Source organism: Caretta caretta, chromosome 25 (assembly GCF_965140235.1).
Source record: "Caretta caretta isolate rCarCar2 chromosome 25, rCarCar1.hap1, whole genome shotgun sequence".
NCBI classification, from domain to species: Eukaryota; Metazoa; Chordata; order Testudines; family Cheloniidae; genus Caretta; species Caretta caretta.
Window position 1 is genome coordinate 14,199,023 of NC_134230.1, and position 27,248 is coordinate 14,226,270.

The 27,248-nt window shown below is 50.9% G+C and overlaps 2 protein-coding genes across 5 annotated transcripts; one reads left to right on the forward strand and one right to left on the reverse strand.

The window, feature by feature from the left end:
* Nucleotides 1–10,025: 10,025 nt before the first annotated feature.
* Nucleotides 10,026–21,050, forward strand: MADCAM1 (mucosal vascular addressin cell adhesion molecule 1). 2 transcript variants are annotated; one of them, XM_075123172.1, is made up of 5 exons: nucleotides 10,026–10,355; nucleotides 15,462–15,716; nucleotides 16,841–17,158; nucleotides 18,407–19,099; nucleotides 19,746–21,050. In XM_075123172.1, the coding sequence occupies exons 2-5, from the start codon at nucleotides 15,641–15,643 to the stop codon at nucleotides 19,886–19,888; spliced, it is 1,230 nt and encodes a 409-aa protein (XP_074979273.1). In that variant the 5' UTR covers nucleotides 10,026–10,355; nucleotides 15,462–15,640; the 3' UTR covers nucleotides 19,889–21,050. The 2 variants fall into 2 exon arrangements, with proteins under 2 accessions (XP_074979273.1, XP_048686774.1); XM_048830817.2 differs by lacking the exon at nucleotides 10,026–10,355 and adding an exon at nucleotides 11,936–12,528.
* LOC125627074 (uncharacterized) lies at nucleotides 13,198–27,194 on the reverse strand. Of its 3 annotated transcripts, none has more exons than XM_075123174.1 (3): nucleotides 26,777–27,194; nucleotides 18,316–25,993; nucleotides 13,198–13,692 (listed from the first exon to the last, which is right to left on the reverse strand). In XM_075123174.1, exon 2 carries the CDS (start codon nucleotides 25,974–25,976, stop codon nucleotides 25,299–25,301), a length of 678 nt encoding a protein of 225 aa, XP_074979275.1. In that variant the 5' UTR covers nucleotides 25,977–25,993; nucleotides 26,777–27,194; the 3' UTR covers nucleotides 13,198–13,692; nucleotides 18,316–25,298. The 3 variants fall into 3 exon arrangements, 2 of the variants coding, with proteins under 2 accessions (XP_074979275.1, XP_074979274.1); XM_075123173.1 differs by having other exon boundaries at nucleotides 13,198–14,414; XR_007353924.2 differs by lacking the exon at nucleotides 18,316–25,993 and having other exon boundaries at nucleotides 13,198–14,414.
* Between the last annotated feature and the right edge of the window lie 54 nt (nucleotides 27,195–27,248).

Sequence of the window (27,248 nt, forward strand, 5' to 3'; positions counted from 1 at the left end):
CATCCTGCTCAAGCTGACATTTCAGCTAATTGGAGCTGCAGGTTTAGGTCACTGTGTTTCTCTGGAGTTTTGGGACTGCACACACGCAGCACAGGCCAGCTGGGGCACTGAGCTGCGCTCTTACAGACTGTGTTGTTTCTCCTGCTCTTGTGGCGGGTAATCAACAAAGAATGCCCTGGAGTGAGTTGCAGCTTGAGCATCCTCCCTTGTGAATTCCATCTGTGCATGAAACCTGAAGCCACGGATCAGGAGAATTGAAAATGCCCAGTGTGCTTCTTGCTGTTAAACTACTCTCTCTAACCAAGACTTGCAGCTGTTCAAACAAGGTGGTACTTTTAGTTTAGTAGCACCAAGCGTGCTCAGTGGGGTTCAGGGCCACATTGTGCTACAAACACAGGAAGAGGTAGCCCATCCCCTGAACCATGTGCAGTTAAGATGATAAACATAGGAAGGACTTGTGGCACCTTAGAGACAAAAAATTTATTTGAGCATAAGCTTTTGTGGGCTAAAACCCACTTCATCAGATGCATGGTTTTTAGCCCACAGAAGCTTATGCTCAAATTTTAGTCTCTAAGGTGTCACACGTACTCCTCGTTCTTTTTGCTGATACAGACTAACACAGCTACCACTCTGAAACATAGGAAGGGTTGTAGAAAGGAGAGATTGAAATATGTGCCCTTGCTATGTACGCTGATTGAGATCCCCAGTTGTCCCTCTGTAAGAAATCAGCCAATAATGGGCAGGCAGGTATCCAGTAGAAGTGAGATTTGGGGAGTGGTTTTGAAGATGGCAGTTCAGGAAGACAGGTTTCAGAGTAACAGCCGTGTTAGTCTGTATTCGCAAAAAGAAAAGGAGTACTTGTGGCACCTTAGAGACTAACCAATTTATTTGAGCATGAGCTTTCGTGAGCTACAGCTCACTTCATCGGATGCATCCGATGAAGTGAGCTGTAGCTCACGAAAGCTCATGCTCAAATAAATTGGTTAGTCTCTAAGGTGCCACAAGTACTCCAGTTCAGGAAGAGTTTCTCTCACCCAAGGGGTAGCATGGATGACGTGAGGAAAGCTGACAAACTAGTGAATTATGCTGGTGTCCCCTAAGCAGAGGGGATGAGCTGATGACTGGATGAGCAGAGGTATGAGGGGCCTTGAAAATGAGGGCAAGCAGCTCGGATATGAAGGGGAGCCAGTGGAGGTATTCAAAGCGGGGCAGCAAGGCTGCCCCAGCGCTCTATGGAAGGTGATCTTAGCAGCTGTTTTGCATGGATGGAGAAGGGTGAAGTGGATGTCGGGCTAACGAAGAGGCGCTTACGGTAACAGGAAGGAGATGATATGGGGCTTGGGTGAGTTGTTTTTTGGGGGTTTGACCCTCTAGACTGAGAATTAAAACTGGGTCTCAGGAACGTGAAGGAAGAAAAGGCAGTGACAAAGCTGAGATGTGCTGAGCAAGGGAAAGAGCAGTCGAAAATGACCTTGAGCTTACAGGCCTGAGTTTCCTCCTCCATCTCCAGTGCTGTGGAGGATATGCCCTGGGTGAGGGCGACAGGCATTCCAAAAGGCTCCGGGCAGCTTCCTGTGTGAGAGAGGCTGTGGGGGAGGCAGTGGACAAACCGAACCGCTTTGTGGTTAACAAAACAAATAGGAATCTGTCCATGCAACTCCCAGAAGTAACAGTGGAGAGTCGGGAAATGGATTTGCTAACACAGGACTAAAGGGACCAAAAAACCCCAAAAGCTGTTAATCATTCTGACTGGGGCTGTTCGCACACAATCCAATTCCAGGAAGCTTATGTTAAGACTTATCTGATGGCAAAGGAAAAGTAAACTGTCAAAGATCCATTAATCATCCAGTCTTCTGGGGAAAAGAATACGCCATCTACCAGCAGCCCCCTGCATAGAGAGTGCTCTGCTGGGAAGTCACAGGCTCTACACAGACCTTTCCAGTCTCTGTAAGAATATCCAGGAGCCAAGTCTTCCTCTTCTATAGACCATTGTCATAGGAAACTGGAGAGGCCTCCATAGAGAGCCAAACCAGCTGGTGCTTGTTGCTTCCTGAAGCTGCTGCAGTTGCCAGATAGCCCAGGTCCCACAGTGGGTGAAGCAGACCCCCCTGAGTGGGATGTTGGCAGCAGTGATCCCCCTGTGTCTCATTGGAGAGGCAGATCATTCAGGTAGAAGCAGGAGCTGCGAATATATAGCAGTCACAAGACCAAGCACCAGCACTGAGGCTAGGAACCATCTCTGTGGCATATGTGTGAGAGGATGTCAGGAGAAATTCTTCATAATGTTACCGACTCCATTGCAAGAGACACCCACCTCTTCACCCATCGCATGTTACTGACCTTCACAGAAACCGCCATCTGCTAACCCCTCCTTTGTCCATGAGCAGCTATTGTCCTGTGTATAAATACTGTTTGCTTACCTAAGGGGACCTGGCATCCTGTTATGGATCACCTTCCCTTCCTGCCTTAACGATGTATCTGTGCAGCCTCAGCATTTCTGGACAGTTGCATCCTCAACTAACAAGACCAGTTCTTCCTCTACATCCCACGGCCGCCACTTAGCCTCTGCAATGGGGAGGTCACCTCCAGGTTCCTTAACTCCTTTCTATAGCCAGACTCTGGGAGGTACAGGAACTGAGCACTCCGGGGAGAAACCCGCATTGGATTGTTTGTGAGATGCACTGACAGACGTTTCAGCTGATACCTCTCACTTTCATTCAGGCCTAGACTCCGCCTTTATTGTTCCACCAAAGCCCCCTCACCCTTGCCAGGGTGGGATGCAACCATCATCTTTGGCAGGGGTCAGGAGAGTGTCTCCATGTTGGTATGGCTTTCCTCTCACAGCTCCCCAGGAATGTCAGCCCCTAGATCAGTGGTTCTCAATCTATTGACCATTGTGGGTTGCATATGCCGTTCTCTGTGTTGTGTGGGCCGTATCCACACTATATATATACCCTGCCTGTATGGCCCTGAAGATGTCACATAGGCCGCAGCTGGGTGCTGATCAGGCCATAAGTAGGCCGCAGGTTGGGAACCACTGCCCTAAATGGAACCACTTCCTAGGCTGGAATGGAGTCTTGTTACCAGATTTGCCTGTTACTGTGGGATATGCTCATGTCTTAGGGTTACTCTTCCTGGGTGTGTAGGGGTGGGGTGGGGGAGTCTGTACTTCTATCAATGTCCTGCTTGTGTCACTTGTGTTCTCATACGGAGCTCTACTTCTCCCTGCTGCAAGTTCCCTCCCAATAGAGCTATCCTGCAGGACCTAGATTCCCCAGGGCTGGGTTCTTCCAGCCCCAGAATCAGACAAACGCACATACACGTTAACTGAGCGCGTCTGAGAGGAGCGGGTTAATCAGCACTTCCAAGCTGCCACCCTCCTATGTCCCAGGTGCAGCGCATCCCTATCCCCACTTTCATGTTACCGTTGTTCTGGTGGTAACCCACTTGATGAGCGTAACCCACAGGATTTTTGGGTGCTGCAGGGATCTTTAGCTTAGGTACGAGGAGAGTTGCTGCAGAGCGAATGGGGAAGCCAAAAAAACACCAATGGGGGGAGGGGGAGGGGAGAGACAGAGAAGCAACCAGCTTGACCATGAAAGTTATTTATTGCCAGTTAATAACTATAGGGGAGCCAAACAAAATAGTTATAACATTAAATCTAACTTAAATTTGATTATGTCAGGTTTAGAAAACTCTAACTGCTCACACAAGTCAGGGTCAGAAGGCTACACCTGGAAAGAGAGCTGGGTTCTCACCACTCCGTGAAGCTTGAATCAATGGGGGGTCCCAGGTGGTGGTGGTAACTGAGGGTCCGGAGTGCTGGAGACAGGCAGAGCCCCCAGCACAATCCGTCAGGAGAAGATGACATCCCCATGGAACTGATACAGATGTTGGATACACTTACTTGAGCATGGGTAGGGGTTTTTGTAGGGAAAGAACAATGGTTCAAGGGAGAACACTAGATTTGTTTATAAGTAAACTGTTGGCTCAAGGGAGGATACCAAAGTTGTTTTGTTCAGACTAGACCATGGGAACTGATCATTCCTGGCTATGGGGGGTGTTCCTTGGAGGGAGCTCACAATGCAGTTAGGGAGCTTCAGTATTTTGGATACCAATAATGGATTTATTAGTAGAATTGGTCTGATAACTTCTGAGCTGGGTATGTGCAGGCGTGGGTTCATTAACATTGGGAGCAGAGATCCCCATCATGCACTGCTTCCCTGCTTTTCTGGTCCCAGAGTTCCGTGCGGTTCTCGCCTTGGAGTCTCTGTTCTCCATTCTGTGCGCTAATGGTGATCCCTCCCTGTCCCATCTTCAATGCAAATGAGGCTAGGGGAGCTCCCTTCATCCTGTCACTCTTGTCCAGAGGGGTTTACGTGTCTCCCACGGCCTTTTCTTTGCTTTTTGTAAGTCTTTCTTCTGATGGGTTTTGGCTCAAGCAGAGGCTGGGGGAGGAAGGTGTCTTGTGAGTCAGACAGGCTGGGTACTGCGCCCTGTTTCCCCAAGAATACAGAGCTGACAGGTAACAGTCTCCCTGTTCATTCTGATCTGTATACAGTGGTGGCCAAGCCGTGTTGGTCCCAGAATATTGGAGACACAAGGTGGGTGAGGTAATACGTTCTGTGGGTGAAAAAGCCAAGTTTTCAAGGGTACACAGATCTCTTTTTCAGTAGCTCGGTGTGAGCTCAAAAGCTTGTCTCACCAACAGAAGTGGATCCAATAAAAGATATTCCCTCCCCTGCCTTGTCCTTCTGATCTGTGTCAATTAAGGCCAACCCTGGCCTGGAACGTACCCACCTCTGCTTGACATGAGCTGTAGGCTTCCCTTTGCTGTTCCTTTCCTTGGAGAAATTCACTAAAGGATCCTGGTCCTTTCTTTCTGCTAAACAGGTACCAGGAACTTCCCCATCATCCTCTTAATTCTTCAGCGTCAGGAAGAGGATCCTTTTTGGGGGTGATAATGGAGATGATCATTATCTCCCTCCTGGGACTGTTGTAAGACTTACAAGACACATAGGTGTACCCAATGAATCCCGCTGTAGTTACTGGCTGTAACTACAATTGTTACCAGGCCAAACAAACTCACTACACCTAACATGCTGTTATAATGTTTATCCAAAGAGTGTCTTGTAAGGTATCATATGAAAGTTGGTGACCTCTGGTCATTGATATTCTTGGGTGATGTATGCATGGTTAGCGTCTAAAGAGTTTTATGTAGGTGTGCTGAAAATGTTCCTAAAATATGTTTAGACCACGTAATCCATGTAGAGCTAATAACCAGGCTTCTCCTAGACAAAGCCATGTATATTAGGTGGTCTGCAGGGGTCCAGCTTTGTAAACCAGAGACTGGATTATACATGTGGTAAACAGCTTGATCACTCTGACAGACAAAGGGCAAAACAGCATGGGTTGATTACAGACCAAAGACAAAAAGAAAAGGAGTACTTGTGGCACCTTAGAGACTAACCAATTTATTTGAGCATGAGCTTTCGTGAGCCACAGCTCACTTAAAGCTCATGCTCAAATAAATTGGTTAGTCTCTAAGGTGCCACAAGTACTCCTTTTCTTTTTGCGAATACAGACTAACACGGCTGTTCCTCTGAGACCAAAGACAGTGAAAGTACATTTGCATATAAGGTAAACAGAGTGATCAAAGCAGCAGGAAGAGGACCCCAGCATGCTAGAAAACAAACAGCAGGATCAGAGTCTGAGGCCCCAGGGGTCATCCTGACTCTGGGGACAAAACAATGAGTCTGGGGAAATAAAAGGAGAAGCTAACAGCCATTCTGGCATCCCTCACTAAGGGGACAAAATGGTCAGCACCCTCTGATTCTAAGAACGGGAGAACCTCCTGCCTGCTGGGCTGGAGATGTAAGTGAGAGATGGGTAGGCAAAGATCTTAGCTTGCTAGAGCTAAGCTTTCGCCGCTAGAAATTGCAGTTATACTTGTTTGATTTTTAACCATTTTTTGTTTCTGTTATCTCTGCATAGCATCACTTAAATCTGTTTTTATTAGCGGATTTATTCTGGTTTTATTATAAGTTCCTCTCAGTGCTGCTCTACTAAAGGCAGGGGAGTGTCCTCAGTTGAACCAACAGGCTGGTTTGCATTCCGTCTCTTTGGAGACCCCAGCATTGATAATTTCGGAACGTGTCCAGTGCTAGGGACTGACAGCTGAAGAGGAACGCTCTTCCAGGGGATTCTGGGACCGGTGCTGACTGAATGTTACCTGCAAGGCAAGGGTTGGACTGGCAGAGTCTCAAGGCATTCACTGGTTAGGCTGACAGATTAGCACGGCAGGGAGCTGACGCACAATTCAAGCTCCAGCAAAGCTCCCTCTTGCTGAGGAGTAAGGCAATGGCTTATGGTTCTGGGTGCCCCAAGAGCGTGTCACAACAGGTACCAAGACCTGGAACCTCTTACTCGACTTAGCTTCCTCCTCTGCCTAACTGCGACGGTCGGTTAGGATTTTGGGGTGGGTACTGTGAGCTTTAGGGAATCTCGTAACCTGGTCCAAATCCTGAGTGTGCATGCAGTGGGATAAAAGTGAGCTTTGGTCAGTGTGATTTACACGCGCACCCCCCCCAAGCCTTCAGGTCAGATCTGTAAGTTGCTCTGAAGGGGCGATAGACATGAGCACACTGTTGTTGCTGGGAAACACCTCTGGCTCTGTTTTTGATCTCTGGCCCGTCTGCTCTGCACCATTCTTTGTTTCCCAGCTCTCCTTTCTGGAAGCGCTTTGTGATAAAGCTGCATTGTGCCACCGCTAATCAAAGCCAGATCCATGGGCTGCCTCTCCCGGGTAGAGGACGCTCAGGGTGGGGTCCGTTTAAACCCCCATGCGCCATCTAAACAGAACTGGGTTTGTCGTGAGATTGAAGGCCATTGTCTAAAGCAGACTATTTTCCCCCAGAGACAATTGCGTCTTTGGTAAAAGCTTCCATAGGCTTCTTTTGAAGTTCCTGTGCTGTAAACCGAGCCAAGTTCCCGTTGGATTATGGAAGGCGGGTAGAATTTCAGTCACGATCCAGGGGTCAGCAAGGAGGCAGGAGCGGGGAATACCGGGTGGCCCCTGAAGGACGGTCTGGACAGCCAGTTAGGATCTTACAGGCGTGATCCTGAAGGCCATGTGGGGAAAGCTCTCTGAGTCCCGCAGTGGCTATTGCTGGGAATTGCACTTTTATCACACTGAATAACTATTTCTCTCACCTACACAGGGTCCTCATCAGCCTACGTCTGTCATGTATTTATCCTCCCACCACCCCTGTGGGATTGGGGATTTTACAGAGGGGGAATTGAGGCACAGAGAGAGGAGGTAACTCACCCAAGAAGACTGTGGCAGACAGTCTCCCAAAGCCCGTGCTAATGCCCAAACCTCTGAACACCCTTCCAATGAACGTGAGCTTGGACAGGGCAAATTGTAGCGCTAAGGGCTTGCTGGTGAGCTGAACCCCCCTGCAGGGCCCTGAGATATCTGCCAGGGAACTAGATTTGAGGAGGTGGCCGTTTAGTGGACCCAGGCCCCATTCAGCCTCATCTCCCCCTGGCCATGAGCAACTCCTTGAAGAAACCTCATGTACCAAGAGTGTTGGAGCAAAGGGTGCTCTCCCTTGACTATCCATTCCACATCTCTGGGTGAAGATCAAAGGGGAAAGAAACGGGGATCTTGTGATAGGGGGGTCTACTACAGACCACCAAATCAGGAGGGCAGAGGTGGATGAGGCATTTCTGGAACAAATAACAGAAATATCCCAAAGCCTGGTAGTAGTGGGGGACATTAACCACCCAGACAGCTCTTGGAAAAGGTAACAGAGCAAAACACAAAATCTCTAACTGCTTCTTTCAGAAGGTGGAGGAAGGAACTGGAGGACAGAAATTTTAGACTTGATTCTCACGCAGGAGTTTGTTCATCTGAAGGTCAGAAACAGTTTGGGTGAATGCGATCATGAAATGATCGATTACTCAATTCTCAGGAGAGGAAGTTCTCAAGTTGCAGTGTGGGAGATTTAGGTTGGATATTAGGAAAAACTTTTTCACTAGGAGGGTGGTGAAGCACTGGAATGTGTTACCTAGGGAGGTGGTGGAATCTCCTTCCTTAAAAGTTTTTAAGGTCAGGCTTGACAAAGCCCTGGCTGGGATGATTTAATTGGGGATCGGTCCCGCTTTGAGCAGGGGGTTGGACTAGATGACCTCCTGAGGTCCCTTCCAACCCTGATATTCTATGAAGGAGTGAGAGCAGCAGAATAAAAACAATGGACTTCAGAAAAGCAGAATTGGTACATTTTCTTCCCATGGGCCCTACTTAAGGGATAAAGGAGTTCAGGAGAGCTGGCAGTTTCTCGAAGAGACAATATTAAAAGTGCAACAGCAAACTATCCCGCTGCAAAGGAAAGATCAGAATAGTAAAGGACTCATCTGGCTCCATCAGGAGCTCTTTAATAACCTGGAAATCAAAAAGGAATCCTACAAAAAGTGGAAACATGGATGAATTGCTAAGGAGGAGTACAAAAGCGTAGCACAAGCATGCAGGAACAAAATCAGAAAGGCTAAGGCACAAAATGAGTTACACCTAGCAAGGGACATAAAAGGTAACAAGAAGAGGGTCTTTAACTACATTGGGGCATAAGAAAGACAAAGGAAAGTGTAGGTCCTCCTCTTATCAAGGAAGATCTAATAATGGACAACATCAAGAAGGCTGAGATGTTTAATGCCTATTTTGCTTCAGTTTTCACTAAAAAGATAAATGGCGACCAGATACTTAACACAATATTAACGACAAGGGAAAAGGAACACAAGCCCATTGTGCCCGGCGCTGTACAAGGAGAACAAAAAGGGAGTCCCTGCCATTAAGAAGAAAGACAGATGAAAACTGTTGGCTCTTAGGGAAGGCCTGAGCTTCTGGCATGCTGATCTGAGCTATTTCTTCCATAGATCTTCAAATAAAAACACAATTTTTGATCTAAATTAGAATCCTGGTTGGCCTCCGTTCTTCTTCCCGGCAAAGCGGTAAGGAGTCCCACACCAACGGTGCCCACACCACACTTGTGTAGTGCCAATGACCACAAGCAATGAGGACTTTGGTTAAAAGGCAGCACTGGCTCAGGATAAAGAGCACTCTGGAGCATTGCTGTCGTTTCCTGGGTGTAAATGAAAACGTTGTTAATGGGATTACATTATCGTTGGCTGCAAATATTAAAAGTCATGAGTCTGGAACCAAAAAAACCATGAGTGGCTTAAAAAATAAATGAGGGTATTTTTATTTGCCCTCTAGTTTCTGAGCCTTTCGGTCATGCTCAGGTCACGTCTTCAAGCTTTTGTCCGCAACCCTGAGATCTAGAAACTCAACGATTTTATTATGATGGTTCAGACCCTATCATGACTCCAGGAATTGGGGTTTTACGTAAAAAAGCCAAATATTGCAAGACTTGTGATTAAACCCATGAGAGTTGGCAACCCTGGGACAATAGATTGGCTGAAAGTAGCTCCCACTTCAGAAGGTCTGGGGGACCTTTAAGGTGCATCGGAATCTTGTGAGCACCCCTGCTTCCAGTTCTGGGCCCATATAAAACTAGAACGAGCAAAGATGATGAAAGACAGAAAGTCGGGTTGGCCGGGGAGATGGACTTGATGGGACCTACTAGACCTTTGGACTCTTCTTTTCAGCCTAAGAGGAAGAGATCTTTCTGAATCGGGCCCTGTAGGCCCCTGTCCCCCACAATGCTGCTCTGCAGGAGTGAATCTTCAGGTTCACTTGATGATTTCTGCATCAGTTGGACGGTACAGCCTCCCTACAAATATTAATCCTTCCTCTGTGTTTAGAATTCTTCTGTAGGTCACAAAGACCAGTTTTTTGACAGATGGGAACACACAGGCACGGGAAAGGGAACGTGATTGGCCTACGGTCACGCAGCACATCCGTGAAAGAGCTGGGAATGGAATTCGGGTGTCCTTGCTCCGACTCTGGTGCCCGAGCTGCAGGACCAGTCCCCATAAGAACGATTATTTAATTTGACTCTCTCTGCTGTTCTGTGCTAGTAGCTTCTCTGTCAGGATTTAGATGGATGCCAGGAGAGGGAGCAGAAAGCGCTGGCTTGCATTGGGGGAGGGTGTGACTGTCTGAAGGTGCCAAGAGCAGCTCCTTAATTTAAGGCTGCATCAAGCAGATTACTTTACTTTCGTGGAACCTTATCTCTGACCCCCAGTTTTCTTTATATATAAAATTACAGTGTTGCAGGGCCTAGGCAGTCTCAGAACCTGCTCTGTGAAACTGACAAGGAAACATTTGCTGGGAACCGGGACCTTATTTAGAAGACTTTGCAGATCACATTCTTCCCAGGGTCTGGGACAAGCTGGTACAAGTTAACTCTGGAGAACATAGGGAGGGTAGCTGTGTAAACTCCCACTGACTGAACTGCTCTTTGCCTTGCTGCTTTAACCCTTGCTGAGCCACAGGACTCAAACCCCAGCTTGTTACGGGCAGATGCTTTTTGAGTGCCACTTAAAATGCACGCTCTCTTCTTGCAAAGAGTTAACACGTGGCCTTGTGCTTCCTCCTAGGCATATCTGGCTCTCCTTCCCTTCCTGGCCAATACCCGTTCTCTGAAGCCCCCCGATTTCACTCCTTTCACCTGGTCCTCCTCACTTGGTGAGAAATTCTATCCTCACTGAAGGCCATGGCAAAACCCCTATTGACTTCAGTGGAGCCAGGCTTCCATCCCTGGGCTCTCCCTTCCATCTCTTTACTGCGGGGATAGGATTGGCTGGGGGAGATTCTGGGTCTCCCTTTCTTATGTTGCTGAGAATTGATTGAAAACCGGAAAAGCAACCAGTCTGTTTCCTGCTGTCCCCTGGCGCTCCTGGAACAACGAGGGCACTTCTGAGTCCTTGGAGGATCTCTTCCCCAGACACATTACCTGGGCTCAGAACTGGGAGCAACCGTGAACATGGCTTCCAGATACTGAGACAAAGGGGTTTCATCCCCCAGGGTCTTGGGCTGAATTCCTACATCCTGCCTCCCCAAACACCTCCTGCAGAAGGAGCTTACGGGTGACCTGCTGTCCCTTGTTTTAAGGGCTCACCCCTTATTCCATTGATTTGTAATGAGCTGGACGTGTTCTCTACAGTCTGTCCATAACTGGTTTATGCAGTACTGATGTATTCTTCCCCAGAGGTATCTGCATTTCAGGGCTGGGAAAAGCAATTCCTGGGTGTACCGTCTGTAACCCATTTGAGCGCCCATGGCTCTTTGGGTGGCTGGGTTTCAATAAATGTCTGGTTTCAGAGTAACAGCCGTGTTAGTCTGTATTCGCAAAAAGAAAAGGAGTACTTGTGGCACCTTAGAGACTAACCAATTTATTTGAGCATAAGCTTTTGTGAGCTACAGCTCACTTCATCGGATGCTGTAGCTCACGAAAGCTTATGCTCAAATAAATTGGTTAGTCTCTAAGGTGCCACAAGTCCTCCTTTTCTTTTTGCGAATAAATGTCTGGTTATTGATTATAGGTACACCTCAGTGTCACTGAAGTCTTGAGGATCCCAGTGCTCTTGTGAAATTGAGGTAGGTGGGGGAAAGGGGACTGTCTGCTTTTTGGACACACAAGCATTTCAGATCAGAAAATTTATTAATAATTCTGAGGGCTTTTCATCTATAGATCTCAAAGAGCTTTACCATTGTCCCCATTTTACAGATGGAGAAACTGAGGCACAGTGAGGGGACGTGACTCGCCTGCGGTCACTGGCAAAGCAGGGCATAGGCCCTAGGTCTCCTGACTCCCAGTACTGGGCCCAGTCCACTGCATGGCGAGGATTTTCATCCCCTCAGTGTACACCCATGTCTCTGTATGCAGGGGTGTAAATGTCTGTGGCAGGAGGGGGTGGAAGAGAGCATATAGGACGGTGTGTTAGGGAGTGGGGTGAAACACTGAGTAAATGCATAGACACGTATCTAATGTGGAGGGGAGTAACATAGTTGTGGGAGGAGTGGGTGTCACATAGGGGGTTCAGTGTGTGGACGGGGTTTGTATGGAGATGTTTATAGGGTCTAGGTGCTTATTTGGGAGACACAAGGCATCTTCCCATGTCCTGTAATTCCCCCGTCCAACCCAGGCAGGTTCGCATTTGTTTGCCTTGTAGGAGGCAGTTGTGATTTTGGGGGTGTCTGTGCAGAACAGGATCCTTAGCCTGTGGAGCCAAGTATTTAGGGGTTAAAGCCATTTTTACCATAAGGCTAAAATTCCCCACTGGAAATTCCCAGCTGACCAGCAAGATCATGATGGATGGTGCTTACTATCAGGGGGCGGTTCCTACCTAAGTCTTTAAGAGGTGCGTGAGGATGGGACTTCTAGGCAGAAAGAGACCAGCCCCAGGCAGAGTCCATCCAGCTGGTTGGTGTTTTTTAAGAAACAGCTGCCCCTGCAGATCCCTGTCAGAGAAGAGATTAGCCGGAGTGAAAACACTTCCCTGTAGCCACAGCAATGGAGCCAACTCCTCTCCTCCTGCTCCTCAGCCTGGGTTGGACTTGCAGCGGTAAGTTCCCTGGAGACCACAGCACACCTGAGGCTCTCTTGGGGCTGGAGGGATTGGGGGTTCCCTGCCTTCGCAAAGGGCTGAGCTATTCTTTTCAGCTATTTCTCCATGCTGGTCCTGGCTGCTGCTTTGAAGTTTTCCCTCTTTGCTGTACGCTACACAACTGCTCTGCCAACGGTATCAGCTCTGCTGCCTGGTGCGTCTGGGTGAGCAGCTGCGGCTCTGTCCAGATGTGATCTGTGTGCGATGCTCTGTGCCCAGTTTGGATTGGCTGTGCTAGCCTTCGGGTGCTCAGGAGGGGACTCTGTTAACAGAGCTGTCTCCATCCTTGGGTACACATGGGTCTGTGTTTTCTTCTGTGGTTATACAGTGCTGGGTTCAGTGGGCTCCTGGTTCGTTACCAGGGGTCCTGGGCACTCTGGTAATATAAATAATAATCCCACTTCCTTTCTGATGCCCCCTCTCCACAAACCTCCATTGCATGTGAATCTGTAAGTCACTGATTCATTTTTTCTCCAAGCTTAAACATTGTTAAAACTAAAGGAGTACTTGTGGCACCTTAGAGACTAACCAATTTATTTGAGCATGAGCTTTCAGAACAGGAGGGAAAAAACACATCAGTTTGTCCCCCAGACTTTGACTCTGTCTCGAATGAAATGTCGACACATCTGAATCTCAGAGAACGTTTATTTTAGCTCTTAAAACAATACAGATAGCTCAGAGCCTAATTTCTACATCAGCGGACGTATACTGGCCCATAGACAGGTCGACGCAGCATCAGTGGCGTGAGATGTGAGCACACAAGGCTGCCAAGCGCTCTTGGAAATTAATACTCTCGTAATGGTGCCAATGGCTACCACAGTCTCGCTGCCACATTCGGGGCCAGTGCTGGTGTACTTTTAGAAAGAGGCAATGAGATGGCTTTATTGCACAGCTTTCCTTTGGAGACAATCCTTCATACAAACCGCATCCCAGACGGCTGTAGAGCAGGGGCGCCCATATTTTCATAAGGTGGACCACGTTGTAATAGACAGCTGGGCTCATGGGCCCTCTTCCTTCCCATGTGCCATTGCCCACGCCGCCTTTCCCATTCATGATCACCTGCGGTCCTGCCTCCCCCCGTTCTTCATCACTGAGTTGGCATAGGGACGCTGCAGCAATTACCTGCATTGAAAATGAATGTTAGGGAAGCATTTAGGAGCTGACTTAGGGTGCTGAGTACCCACCCCTTCAACTGAAGTTGTGGCAACTGCTAGCTATCAGCACCTCTGACCATCATGCCTTGGGGGTATTTTAGTTGACTTGCAATGCCATCGAGCAGCTGGAAATCAGAGCCATGTAACCAGCAAGTGCGCCACAGACCACCAGTACTGCACGGACAGAAATTTGGGAACTGCCTTTGCAGAGAGTTAAAGCCAGATCCCCAGCTGGTATAAATCACTGTCACTCCATTGGCTTCAAGGAGCTGGGTCAATGTACTCCAGCTGAGGGTCTGGCCCAGATAGTACATGAGTTGACAGCCTGCTGGGGAAAATGGGAAACGATGAGCTTATGCTCAAATAAATTTGTTAGTCTCTAAGGTGCCACAAGTCCTCCTGTTCTTTTTTGGGCCACTCCAGTGAGTCATTAAAAAGCAAGCTGCTGCCCTCTTGGTCTTTGCGCAGACACTACAGATCCTTGGGTTGTTTTCAGAACAGTCGCGATTTGTGGTTTGTCAAAATTTCCACGCTGTTTGCTATGCACCCCAGAGGTGGCTGCATTTCAGCAGTGTTGTCGGCAGGGCACCTTGAGATGAAAGTCTCTAGTTTGATGTACAAATTCAATCCAAGTCAGTCACGCAAGCTCCTGTTTCTGTAGGTATCCCTCCTCATTCTCTTCTTTAATATCTGCAGTGGTTTTGTAACAAAAAACATTTTTAAATGCATGTGTCATTTTCTTACTTTGACAAACCAAGGTTAAAATCATCTGGATTGAATTAAAATAAAGTATTTAGTGCTTTGTCTTTAAACACAGTAACCAGAATGTGGGATTTGTATGGCTCACCTCTGATTGGCAGCCTGTTCCTACTTCCTGCTGGCTGCCTGGCTCCCAGGAGAGCAGTGCCAGCAGCAGCAGGGGTTAACCAGTGGAGGATGACCGGCGTTTGGCCTTATTTTTTAAGAACCACTTGTAAAATCTTTGTGGGAAGTAGAGACTCAGATGAAGTTAAACCCAGGCTGTGTTACAGGGAAAATCTCATCCCTTGGAAACGTCTGCAGTTAAATAACAGTCCTTCCACTATAGCGGCATCTTTCCTCCCTGAAGGATCCCGTGGATCGGCACTGAAATGCTGCCACCTCTGAATTGGAAGAAACCTGTCACTGCATTGCATGACAGTTGTGGGGAGGGGGAATCTGAGCCAACAACCCAGGAACAAACACTTGCTGTTCTGGAAGGTCTGAGGGGATGTTTGAATGTTTGCGTGCAGTTTTGTTTTTGAGGTCACGACACAAAGAGGGGAAGTGGAGTGAAAGGGAGACATTCTGCCTCTTTTGAAGATCATGGCAAAATTACCCTTAACTTCACTGGGGCCAGAATTTCACCTCAGATCTGCTACATCTGCAGTGTTACCGACCCTTCCCATTTTATGGCAAGTCATGTGATATTGGGTGTTTTTGAAAAAACCCCAGTTCCATGAGTCCTGTGATTATGGGAGCATCTCTGCTTTAAAAGCGGAACAAGAAAAGTTGCCAGCCCTCTTGATTGTGGAGGTGACCTGAGTGCACCCTAGCGGCTCAGAAACCAGAACACTGAACTCAAAATCTCACCATGTCTGTGCTGCCCTTTCCATTGGGAACAGCTGCCTTAGCTAGCGCTGGGTATTTACTGTGCTTCTCTGAATGACCCTTGTTTTCTCCACTTGCTGCTTTCCCCCTTCCCTCCCCTCCACCCAGGCCAGCTGACCGTGCTGCCCCAGGAGCCGCTGGTCGAGATTGGAGGATCCATTCAGTTGAACTGCTCCTTGGACTGTCCAGATGGGAAGCCCCAGTGGAAGGGGCTGGACACCAACCTGGGGAACATCATCTCCACCCCCACCTATACCCTCCTGCTCATCACCAATGCTGCCACAGCCATGGAGGGCACAAAGTTCTGCATTGGGAACTGCCAAGGGAAGTCCTACCAGGGGTCAACCAACCTGCAAGTGTACTGTAAGTGCCCTAGGTCGATACAGTTACCCACCAGCTGCATGACAGTCTAGACTCCAAACACCTTGTAGCCCAAAGGGGACACAGTCCAATTGAAACCTAGAGGTTTTACCGTCACATTGGCCTGGGGTTTTTCTGACCCAGGCAAACAAGAGGAACTGACCGACCGTGCTGGGGAACCAGCCAAACCAACCCTGCGCAAAAAGTACTGCCAACTCACAAAGACTTCAGAATGAAAGAAAACCACTTCTCCCTGCATCCCTTTCAGTTCCTGTTGCCTCCGGAGCTATTCGCAACAAACGTCAGATAAGGGGCACGTGAATGCAGATGATATAGGATCAGGCCCCCGATCTCCCACCCTCCCCGCTTCACAGAATCCAGCTAACGTTGGGACTGCTACACTAGCAGCCCAATGGTCCATCTCAGCTGGTATCATGACACTGACCGAGGTAGAATGTTTTGAGGAAGGTACCAAGCCTTCAGAACACATCTCATTATGCCATCCTGTACCTTAGGATTCTTCCTGGCCCAGCTGATGATCAGTTTATGTCCAGAAGCATGAGGATTAATCACTAAAATGCAGCCCCTTCTGGGGTGGAGGATGGCCACAAACCAGGGCGAGAGAGCAGTTAAGATCAGGGTCCCGGTTCTCAGAGGTGAGGGGCACCCACAGCAGCCACTGGAGGCAATGGGAGCTGCTGGTACCCGGCCCCTCTGAAAATCAAGCCCTGGGGTTCAAGGTCTGACTTGAAGGGCCCTCCCTACTGCATGGACATCCTCTGGCAGATGCGGCCATGGTATAAATGGGCCAGGAATGTAGTTTTGTGGCTCCTAGAGTGGATCAGAAATTGGCCACTGTTCCCAGGACTGATCTCTGTGATGAATCGTTAGGGGAAGAGGGCAGGAATTGATTGCATCCCACTCACTCCCCTCTGCATGGAGTCTCTGCAGATGCCACACCTGACAGTACAAGCACTTCACACCTGACGTCAGCGGGTGGGATCCTCAGAAGGGGCAAGTTTCTTACAAGCATTGGCCACTGCCGGCCCTGATCCCCCTGGGCGCCCTGTTCCATGGTAGGTGATGTAGCTAGGAAGCCCGTTCCTCACCTGCCATTCTTTTCTCAGCTCTTCCAGATACATTGCAGCTGGAAACCCAACCAAAGGAGCTGGTGGCTGGGCAGCCAGCCCATCTCCACTGCTCTATTAGCAAGGTGTATCCGCCTGGCTCCTTGACTCTGAGCTGGTATCGGGGGGACCAGAGACTGGAGAGCCCAGACCCTGAAGAAACGGCTGATGACGAGGAGCTGTTCAGTTATGACTCTGAGCTGGAGGTCCCAGGGGAGAAGGTGACGGAGGGCACAGAGTTCAGGTGTGAGGTGGTGCTCCTCTTGCCGTCAGAAAGGCATTTCCACCAGGACACAGCGGTAACTGTCAGCACAAAAGGCAAGTCTTGGAGACCTGAGCTAGGGATCTTAGCATGGTGGGTGTGCAACTTCTCCTGCCACAGCCATTTCCCCATGTCACTTGCAATACTTGTCTGCTGGGGATGAAAAAAGCTCCTGCTTCCATGCTGCTAATATGAACTCTGTGTGGTCTGTGATGCCCTAGGCAGCATGGGAACCAGGGTAGCGCCAAGCTGAATGGGCCTGAATCCACCCATGTGAGGACCTTTTGCTAAACACTTCCAGCTCTCCAGGAGAGATGCACTGCTTCCTCTCAGATCCTGGCACCTTCCCTTTACCCCACCAGATCTTCTTGATTCATTCTGTTATCCCACCCCATGCATCCTTCCTCCTAGCCCAGGGGTGGGCAACCTTTTTGGCTCAAGGGCCACATCGGAGTGAGAAACTGTATGGAGGGCCAGGTAGGGAAGGCTGTGCCCCCCAAAGAGCCTGGGCCCCAGGACCCCACCCCCATCTAAACCCCCCTGCCAGGCCCCCTGGAACTCCCATGCTCTATCCAACCCCCTCCGTTCCCTGACCCCTGACCGCCCCCCACCCAGAACCTCTGCCCCATCCAACTGCACCCTGTCCCCTGACTGCCCCCCGAGACCCGCTACCCAGCCGTCCCCTTACCATGCCACTCAGAGCAGCAGGAGCTCGCAGCCCTGCCGCCTGCACAGCGGCGTAACTGGAAGGGAGGGGGAACAGCAGGGGCGGGGCCATGGGGCTAGCCTCCCTGGCCAGGAGCTCAAGGGCCAGACAGGATGGCCCCGCGGGCCAGATTTGGTCCCCGGGCCGTAGTTTGCCCACCTCTGTCCTAGCCCCAGATACTCTTCTCCTGAGTCCTCTTTCTAGCCCACACTGTGGAGTTAGGGATCGAGGGAAGGGCCCCATGGGTGCTAGTCCTCTTCCCTGTCTAGGGCCCTAATCCCAAGGATCCCACCTTAGCCCACACACAGCTGGCATACAAGATGCCTGTGTGGGGTCTGAGGCATATATGAAGGGGAGAGCAAAGCAGGGGATAGGGCTTGAGGTTTCTGACTCAGCCATATCTCTGGAGCTGGGCTCAGAGGGGTGAAGGGAGCCAGCAACCACTTCAATCCCCTCCCAGGGGATGGAGGATTATTTGGTGACAGCCGTGGTCAGAGGGCCACCTACCTGGCTTGCACGATCACAGCACCTTAAGGCCAAGGGCACGGTGTATTTGTAGCCAAGCATCAAGAGACTAATCGAAACCTTCTATTTACAGCTGTAGCAGAGAAGCCCACAACTGAGTCAGTCACTGGCCAAGAGAATCCCAGAACTGAGTCTCTGGCTACTACAGATAAGCCCCCTGCTACTGATTGCAGCCCCACAACTGGGCTTTTGGCTACTACAGGGAACTCCGCCACAGAACTGACTTCTGCAGAGAGCCCTACCCCAGAGTTCACTGTCACATCGCATAAGCCCAGTGGCAAAGCCACCTCTGTCCACTGGCTGGCGACCACAGAGACCCTGGCCACCGAGTCCAGGGCGGCTTCACAGAACCCCAGTGCAGGCTCAGCCACAACAGACTGGAGCCCCCGCAGTGGCTTGAGTTCTGCGCCAGAGAGCCCCACCGCAGGGGATGTGGCTAGCACAGAGAGCGCCCTGACCAGGAAAGCCACTAGTGGCCGGAGCCCCAGAACAGAGTCTGTCTGCAACCTTCTGATCTGGCCTGTCCCTCCTAAAGGGACCACCGGGAAAGCCCTGAAGATCATATGCGAGGCAGAGTGTGGTGAGAATGTTACCATCAAGTGGGTGAAAACCCCTGTGGCGCTGTCTCAGTACCAGGAGGAGGCATCCGAGGGCAAATCCACCCTGACAGTTGACCGTGTGGGTCTCGACTACCAAGGGATCTATCAATGCGTCACGCTGAGCAGGAGACTCCAGGTGGCAAGCCTGAACGTCGCTGTGTCTACTGGTGAGTGGCTGCCAAGGGCTTTGCAGTCAGGCGTGGTTGGTCGCTGTGGGGAGGTGCAGGCCAGCCCAGGGAGGAGGCGTTGGCGTCCCTGTGATTGTTTGTTTCCTCCCCCGATCTGTACTCCCCCAGGGAACACTAGAACACAAACTACAGCTTCTGGTCAGCATGACCCTCTGAGCAAACCCAGTGGTGGGGGGAGAGGCGGCGCGCGTGTGGTCAAGGGCCAAGCACTACACGGGTCTTAGCCACACGCTGCTCTTGGTTGTTGAACGCTACAGTGAAGAATGGCTAAATTCCATCCACAGGCACTAGGACAACACGGGCAGCGGCCGTGCAAGTTTCCCTGCCCATGTGCCCTAACCCGGGGCTGGAGGGATCAATCTCTGGGCACGAGCCTGTTAGCCTAGACAGCCCATTAAATCCTCTCTGCTGAGGCTGCTGATCAGTGCCACTGGCCCTGGGGGCCCATGAGATGTGAAGATGCAGCTGTTGTTGGTGGCTGGCTGGAGAACCAGCCGCTGGTGCAAAGGAAGCTTAAGACAGCAGGACCCATGCTGTGATGTTTATACTTGCTGATTGTTGAGATGGAGCCCCGCTAAAGGCTCAGGCACCGCAACTGACAATTTCTCTTGTCTCTTCTTTGCAGCTATCTTCAGCACTGACTCTGCCATCGCGGTCGGGACGGCAGGCTCTCTCCTGGGCCTGATAGTCACAGCGTTTGCATCATATCGCCTGTGGAGACGACTCCACCCACGGGGCATGAAGAGCCCTAAGGGGAACAGCGTTTAGGTGCTTGTGGCCCCATCGCGACTCGTTTTGAACATTCATCCTCTTTCCACTGACAAGGTTGCCCGTTGTTACAGAAAGCTTGGTATTAGACCCAGCTAGGCCTCTTGGACTGCACCTGTCCAGAGACGGGAGTGGAGGAGCTGTCTGATGCTTGGGCCACTGCTGGGAGAGCTGGGTAAATGGCCAAGTTGAAAGCTGCCCAGCAGAGCTGAGCAGAACTGTAGGTTGACCAGTCTCTTTCCTTTCCTCCACTTCACTCCTTGGCATCGTGGTTCCCTCTGGTTTCAAGTGCAGTAGGAGCATTTTGGTCCAAAATGCAGGCAGTTGCTGAGACTTGGCTCCTACAGACACACCTGTGTGACTAACACATGACTCAGACAAGAGCTTCCCAATGGAGATGAACAGGTCACAGGTATCAGGGTACAGCAGTTTCTAAAACAGACCACTGGATTTCCTCTTCACGGTATATTGAAAACTTTTGCCTTGGTTGAGGCCTCCGGCTGAGGAGATGCCAGTAACATGTCCTGTGGGATTGGTTTGAAATCCCTTTCTGGATCTGCCTCGTTCGTTTTGATGTTGGCTTCTTATTTCAAACTCTCTGGGGTCAGTTGCTCCTGTTTTTGTTCCTAAGTATGTTATGTTTTTCCAGTGGGGGTGAGGAAGAGAAGTGGGGGGGGGGATTCCAGGTGCATCGAGGGTTGGCTAGGGAGGGACTAGGTGAGAATATGCTCAGCCTTAGCCCCTTGGAACTGAGTGGAGACTTTAAGCAAATGCACAACAGTGATGAACTATCAGCTCTATACCGCTCCTACAGCTCTAGGCCCTGGGTTTCTTTGCGCTGACACTTTGCAGCCTCAGCCTCTCGCTCTGAGACGGGGTGGCAACTCCTTCTGGAGAGGGCTGTGGGGCAGCTGCCTGGGTTCCTTCCACACCAAGATCGTACATGCGCCAGCCCCCATACTGACTTCAGTTTCCATCCCATCCTTATCTGTGTATTTAAAATGTCCTAAGAAACCCCTCCCAACTGCTGTAATCTATCCAAGCTGGCTGCTTGTAAATAACCTGTATTAAATGTTGATAATGCAGTAGACCTGCTGTGTTCACTGAGTTTCTGTTATATAGTAAGATCTGCTGCTCTAATAAAGATCTATTTTTACATATACCCCGTAGTGGTTTCCTTGGCAAGTATTGCTTCTCTTTACCCTGGCCCTACTGTTTGCCTGCAGCAGCAGGGCCACGTGTATGCTTGTATTCCCCACAGATGGGGGCAGGGAGGGCACAGAGCTGCTCGCAGAATCGCCCCATGAGTATATTCCTGTGGGCATTTTGACTTCAGCCGGATTTAATGGGTGCCATCAAAATTTGCAAGAGGCACCAAATTGCAGTTTGCTGATTAGCTGCTGCCTTGATGGCTTTAAAACGGCACAACTGGCTCTCCTGGCTGAAGCAGAGGCATGCTTCCCTTGATCCGAGAGAGATGGGAATCCCAGAAACACCTTACCGAGAAAAACCAGCTCTCCCTGAGTCCAACAAACAGAACCACGCCACCTGTGCTCCACACGCTCCCAGCCTCTCCCATCAGCCCGAGGTCTCAGTTCCTTATGACACAGCAGCACGTCTCTCTCCACTAGTTCACATGTAACCATCTCAGCAAGGAAATCCCCAAGGCTGGGGCCTGGGCTGCCATTGATGGCCCCTGGGGAAACTTCCCAGAGCAAACGCTGCTGTTCTGAACTTGGGTTCCTGCTTGCTGGGCTCAAGCCCTGTCAAGGCACGGGAAGCAAGGACAGAGATAAAGGAGCAATCACAGAAACAAGCCCATTTAGTCCTAATCGGTCAATAGGTGCTTTAGTCCTCCTCCTGCCCGGCAGGGTGGAACAGCCCTGGGCCTAGTAGGGTCAGTACTCCCACATTCCTACTCCTGCAGGAGGCCTAACATTTGTGCTCAGCCAGGGATGATTGTGGCCGAAGCAGCTGCCAAGCGAGGAAGTGAGTGTGGCTTTGTCCATGCTGGGAAAGCTGTGGTGTTGTATGAAGCCCAGTAGGTCACCTTGGGGAAGCACAGAAAACCCAGCTGGGTCATTGGCCATGGCAGAGCTGGTCCAGTTTCTCCTTGCAGCTGCAGCACTCAGAGCTGTCACTCAGGCTACGGGCCACACATCTGGTGGCTGGGGCCAGGACTTCAGAAAGGGGCCAGAGAGGGCCAGAACAGAGAGCTGCTCCCCTCCCTGGTAAGGTTAGGGGCAGGTTGGGGACACAGGAGAAAGGGACAAGATCCCTTTGCAAAGAACTTGGCTACAGCCCATCTCAAAGTTCTCTGTAGTGCAGGAAAAGTGACAGCTTGGGGCTTGCGTGTCTGGAATTAAGCACTCCATTCCTGCCTCTGTTCCTTGTGCCTGAGAGAACGCCTCTCTCCGGGCCCTGCTCTCGGAAAAGTATCACTGCTCTGTGGCAACTTCTCTGTGTGTGTTGGAAGTCGGACGTCCCAGCAAGGGCGGGTGGAGTCTCCTTCTGCTCTCTGACCTCCCAGCTCCACTGAACAAATACCAGACTCAGAACTTGCTCAGGAACCCACCACCTGCAGCAACCACACACCCCCACTTAAAGGAAAGGAGATCTCCCACACATCCAGCTGGAAGGGGATATTAATGCATCAGAATATAGTTTCCCCGGTTGGAATCAAAGCTAGGATACTGGGGTTAACAAAGGCCTCACAGCTTGTGTACTCAGCAACCAGAATGGGTGCAGTTAAAAAAAAAAAATCCCTAGCGATCTGTAGTCCCTCTGATTGTGAGCCGTAGCAGCTGCAGTGGGGTACAGCGGGAAGTGCTCTTCCCTCCTAAAATCAGCACCAGTTCCTACGTGTCCCCTCCAAACACTGCCCTGGCCCAGCCCTGTGTAGCACAAGAGCAGATGAAGTCCTAGCTAAGGTGGAAAGACTGCAGGCTGCTGCCATGTTCCCAGTTATTAGCAGCCAAGGTTTGTTGCTTTGAGTTCAGAATGTACAAGCAAAAAAACAAACCACCTTTATTTAAAAACGAAACACAAATCCCTGCACATTCTCAAAGAGCCCCTCCTCCGGCTCCTGCACAAACTGCAGTTTTAAAGCGGCAACCAAGGGTAGCCTCATGTTCAGTAACAGGCTTCTTGTTAAAGCACAGCCTGCCCGCTGCTGGCACATCTCATGGGCCACTGCCACGGACCCGTTCTGCTGCCACAAAGCAGATTAAAGGGCAACACCATCCAGTTGCCAGCTGCTCCATTTAAGTTTTCTTTCAATACGAGGAGACTTTTGATCCCTGCCCGCTGGGAGGGAGATTGATCGGAGATGTTTGCTGGGCTGCTGTTTCAAGTGAACAGCGCTGGACAATGAAACCTCTATTCAGAGAGCAGGCGGCCGAAAAGCTTCCCTAGCACCAGCCTCCCAACATACCCCAACTCCACCTCAAGACCCACTTCTCACAGGTAGAGGGCAGCTCACTCAACCCATGGCATGTTGTGGGGCAGTCTCTGTGTGATCCATTTGGAACTGGACTAGGACTATTGCACACTTATGACCGGCACTGTTGCCCTGAACAGCTGAGCTGAAAGGCCAGTGTTTGGCCTATCCTGACTGTGGCTGAAAAGTCCCATGCCTTCTGGGAACCCCCTGCCAGTCTGAAGACTGTTTTACACCAAAATTACAAACTTCAGGGTTTATAGAGGTAACACCCCACTTTTCTGCCATGATTAATGGAGTGATGGCTACACCACTGGAAGGGCAATCCAGTAGTGGCGTACGCCGCTCCCTGACCTCAGTGCTTTTGGTGAAGCCAAAAAGCACCTTTGTCTCTGCACTGATGCAATTTGGTTCGGAGCAGTGCTTTTGGTTCCAGAAGAATGGACCACTTCCCTCCCTGGTAAAGTCCTAACTCTGGCATCCAAATGCACACCTCAACAGAAACCAGCTGCACGTCTGTGCTTACAAGCCAGGCCCCCGTGCTAGCACAGAGGGGCTGTGTTGTAGCTGTCATCAGACCCCTGCATTGCTCTAGCTTTGGGTAGGAATCAAGCAATCCTTTGTCTTCCTTTGATGCTTTTGTTTAAAACCCCCTTTAGTAGCCCTCACGTCCCTATTTGCAGGCAGAATGAGTTATGCTGGCCCAATTCTGTAGAACTAACTTTATGAGCTTGTTTATTAGTGACCACGAGAAAATACTCAGTTAAATGCTGTCATTGGGCTGGAGCCCGTCCCTCCTTGGGAGGTGGGCGTGTTGGGGGAAAAGAGGGAAAATCTCCAGCGGTTCACATACACTCCTCTCAAGTTTGCTCTCCAGCCCTTCTTCTGTCAGGAAGTAGAGGTCCAACGCCCGCTCCCTGGAGAATAAAGCATTAGATCAAAGATTCTTGGAGGTGGGGACCTTCTTTACTTGCAAGGTCTGGCCATCACTGCAGAACACAGTAAGGTGGATGAGCTTAACTGAACTACAGTGACAGATTACAGCGAAAGCCTCTAAGGGACATGGTACAGAATTCCACCCAGAAGACGCTGCTGCCACATTGAGGTAGGTGCGTGATAAGAAACATGACGTTGACAGGCTCATGATTTAAAGCAGCTGCAGGCAGCATTTACAGTAACTGAGTGGCCACAAGAACACTCTCCATCAAGCAGACTATGCAGCTGCTTCCTGGAAACCATTCTGTTTGGTATTTGTCTCAAGAGTGCATGGAATCATGATAATGCAGATGCATCCAGTCAGAAACAAGCCCCCCGCCCCAGGAGGTGGAACACCAGGCCCTATCAGCCCTTTTTCCCTTCACCCAAACCTCAGGTGCACTAGACACATTCCTACAGCATTGAAACCAAGATGAGGGGGATGGGGGGATAAACAGAGGCAGCAGAAGCGAAGAGGCCCCCTGCAGTTTGTAGTGTAGTGTATGAAAGACCAGCTGCATCTGTGGGACAGATGGCAGCATGGCTAAGCAGCGCTCTGCTCAGATCTGAGCTTGGAACACGGAAGACCTCTGTCCTGGATTAAATTAGCAAGTGTCACAGTCCTGCAGGGTGTTTAAGAAGCGGGATCACAAGGGAACCTTTGGTCAGGCTGTGAGCCAGAGTCCAGCCATCTGATAGCAGCTCCTGCACCAGTACCGCTGTACCAATATCATCTGTGCACAGCCACTGCCCGCAGCTTCCCGGTCATCAGGGACCACTATAACCAGCATGGCGCTGGAGCTGCTCCAAACCCCAGGCTCCTTATCACACATACTCAAGGTTCTGCCTCCCTTCCGTAAGGCCCAGCTTTTGTGCTGGGTTTCAGCACATTCGCAGCCTCGCTCAGAGTATGGGCAGACTCCAAGACTGGGGCAGCCTAAGCAAGTTAGACTGATCACAGCTGCACGGAAGCAGGACCCAAGACTGTGCACGCTCCTAGCCATGGACCGTGCGCTGGTGCTTCAGTAGGTTGGACTTGTGGTTAAAGGACTTGGAGCAGCATTTGCAGCTGAACTGCTTCTGGTTCTGGTGAGTTCTCTTGTGCTGCAGGAAGGTGGAGAAGTGGGTGAAGCTCTTGGGGCAGCGCTCGCACTTGAAAGGCCTCTCGCCTGTGTGGATGCGCTGATGCTCCTTGACGGAGGCTTCCCATTTGAACCTCTTGCTGCACTGGGAACACTTGAAAGGCTTCTCCTCGGTGTGGATGCGGAGATGCTTGATGAGGCAGGACGTGCGCTTGAAGCGCTTGGCGCACACGTCGCACTGGAAGGGCGCCTCGTCCGAATGGACCTTGCTGTGCTTGGCCAGGTCCCCAGCCAGCTTGAAGTGCTTGCCACAGGCATCGCAGCAGTGGGGCCTACTGTCCGAGTGGACCAGGCGGTGCTTAATGAGGTCAGCGCAGCGGATAAACTTCTTCTGGCAGGTCTCACAGTGGTAGGGCCGCTCGCCTGTGTGGATGCGCTGGTGCTCCTGGAAGTTGGAGAGGTGCTTGATGTCCTTCTTGCAGATGTTGCAGTGGTAGAACTCCAGGGGAACAGCCGCACGGCTGAGGAGCCGCTGAGATCGCTTCCGCTTTCTCCTGACTGGGGACTTTGGAGAGCTTTTCCCTGCTTCCATGATGTTGGAGATCACACCTGGCAAAGCAAGGATTTATATAACACTGTATGCGCTTGCTCTGCACTTTACGGAGCATGAAAGAAGGCAAGGTCCCCACTTGGAGGGCCTTCCAGTCTAACGCAGGCAATTACGGGGCATCATTTCAGGCTGTTAGAAATTCCAGTGATCAGTGCTAGAGATTTAATGACAGAAGCAGCTCTGAAGGAGGGCACAGGAACAGTGAGTTGGTCCAAAGGCAGGAGGCATCATGAAAGAAGGGGGGAGTGGGAGAATCAAAGGAACAGCTGGGAAAGAGGATGCAGAACATAGGGAGGAGGAGGAAGTGTGAGCACATGCTTTCTCATTAACCACACGCTGCCCTTTCCCTGGTACCCTTCCCTCTCACGACACCGGTTAGCTCAGATTACCCCATTATACACACGGGGCAAGAGAGCTCAAGAAAGGTCAGACGGTGCCCGAGCTGGGACAACAACCCAGGCCTCCTGCTTCCATCGCTTGCTCTACCCGCTAGGCCCAGCCACCTGGTGGAAGGGCTTTGTCTGGGCGGGCCACATGGCGGGAAGGAGTAACCCGCATCCTCCCCTCACAGCCCCGCCCCAAGCATGCAACTGTTGGAGGGATTCAGCCCCCCATTAGCCCAGCCCCCTCCCTCCCACAGCTCCCGCCGAAGGGGGCCGAGCCCAGGCCCGTTACACACCCTCCCAAACCGTAGGGGGACCCTAGAACCTGCAGCCCCGCCCAGAGCACGGGGGGTCCCCCTCCCCCTAAACACCGGGGCCGCAATACAGGACCCGCATTACCTGCGCACGCCAGGCCGGGAGCAGGAACCGCGCTAACTCAGGAGATCGTCCGCACACGCCCCCACCCGACTTCCTTCGTGAGGGAAGAGGTCAAAGGGCACCGGATAGAGAAACCCAGGTCAGAGGTCAGCGTCTTTAGATACCCGTTGGTAGGCAAGGGGCATTTGCCCACACTAACTATGGTAGCCGAGGCTGTTCCGGGGTGTGGCCGGATGTAGACCCCGGGGGTGCGGGGCCAAGGTTCACCGCAGTCCCAGGGACATAGGGACGGAAGGTACCAGAACTAAAATGCAGGCGACCACGCTTCATTGCCCACAGTCAAGATGGCCACCCCAGCGCTTTCTCTGATTGGCTTAGAATTGAGCAAGATGGCGGCCACCGGCTTCCCTCGCCGGTTGATTGGCTGCAGGGGTGCAAGATGGCGACCAACGGTCTTCTTCACCCACTGATTGGCTGAGAGCAAGTAATATGT

Coding starts and splice junctions, on each gene's coding strand:
- MADCAM1 (XM_048830817.2), top strand. CDS start 12,477: ATGGAGCCAACTCCTCTCCTCCTGCTCCTCAGCCTGGGTTGGACTTGC. Junction 12,529..15,461: donor CCTGGGTTGGACTTGCAGCG/GTAAGTTCCCTG, acceptor CCCTCCACCCAG/GCCAGCTGACCGTGCTGCCC. Junction 15,717..16,840: donor AACCAACCTGCAAGTGTACT/GTAAGTGCCCTA, acceptor TTCTTTTCTCAG/CTCTTCCAGATACATTGCAG.
- LOC125627074 (XM_075123174.1), bottom strand. CDS start 25,976: ATGGAAGCAGGGAAAAGCTCTCCAAAGTCCCCAGTCAGGAGAAAGCGG.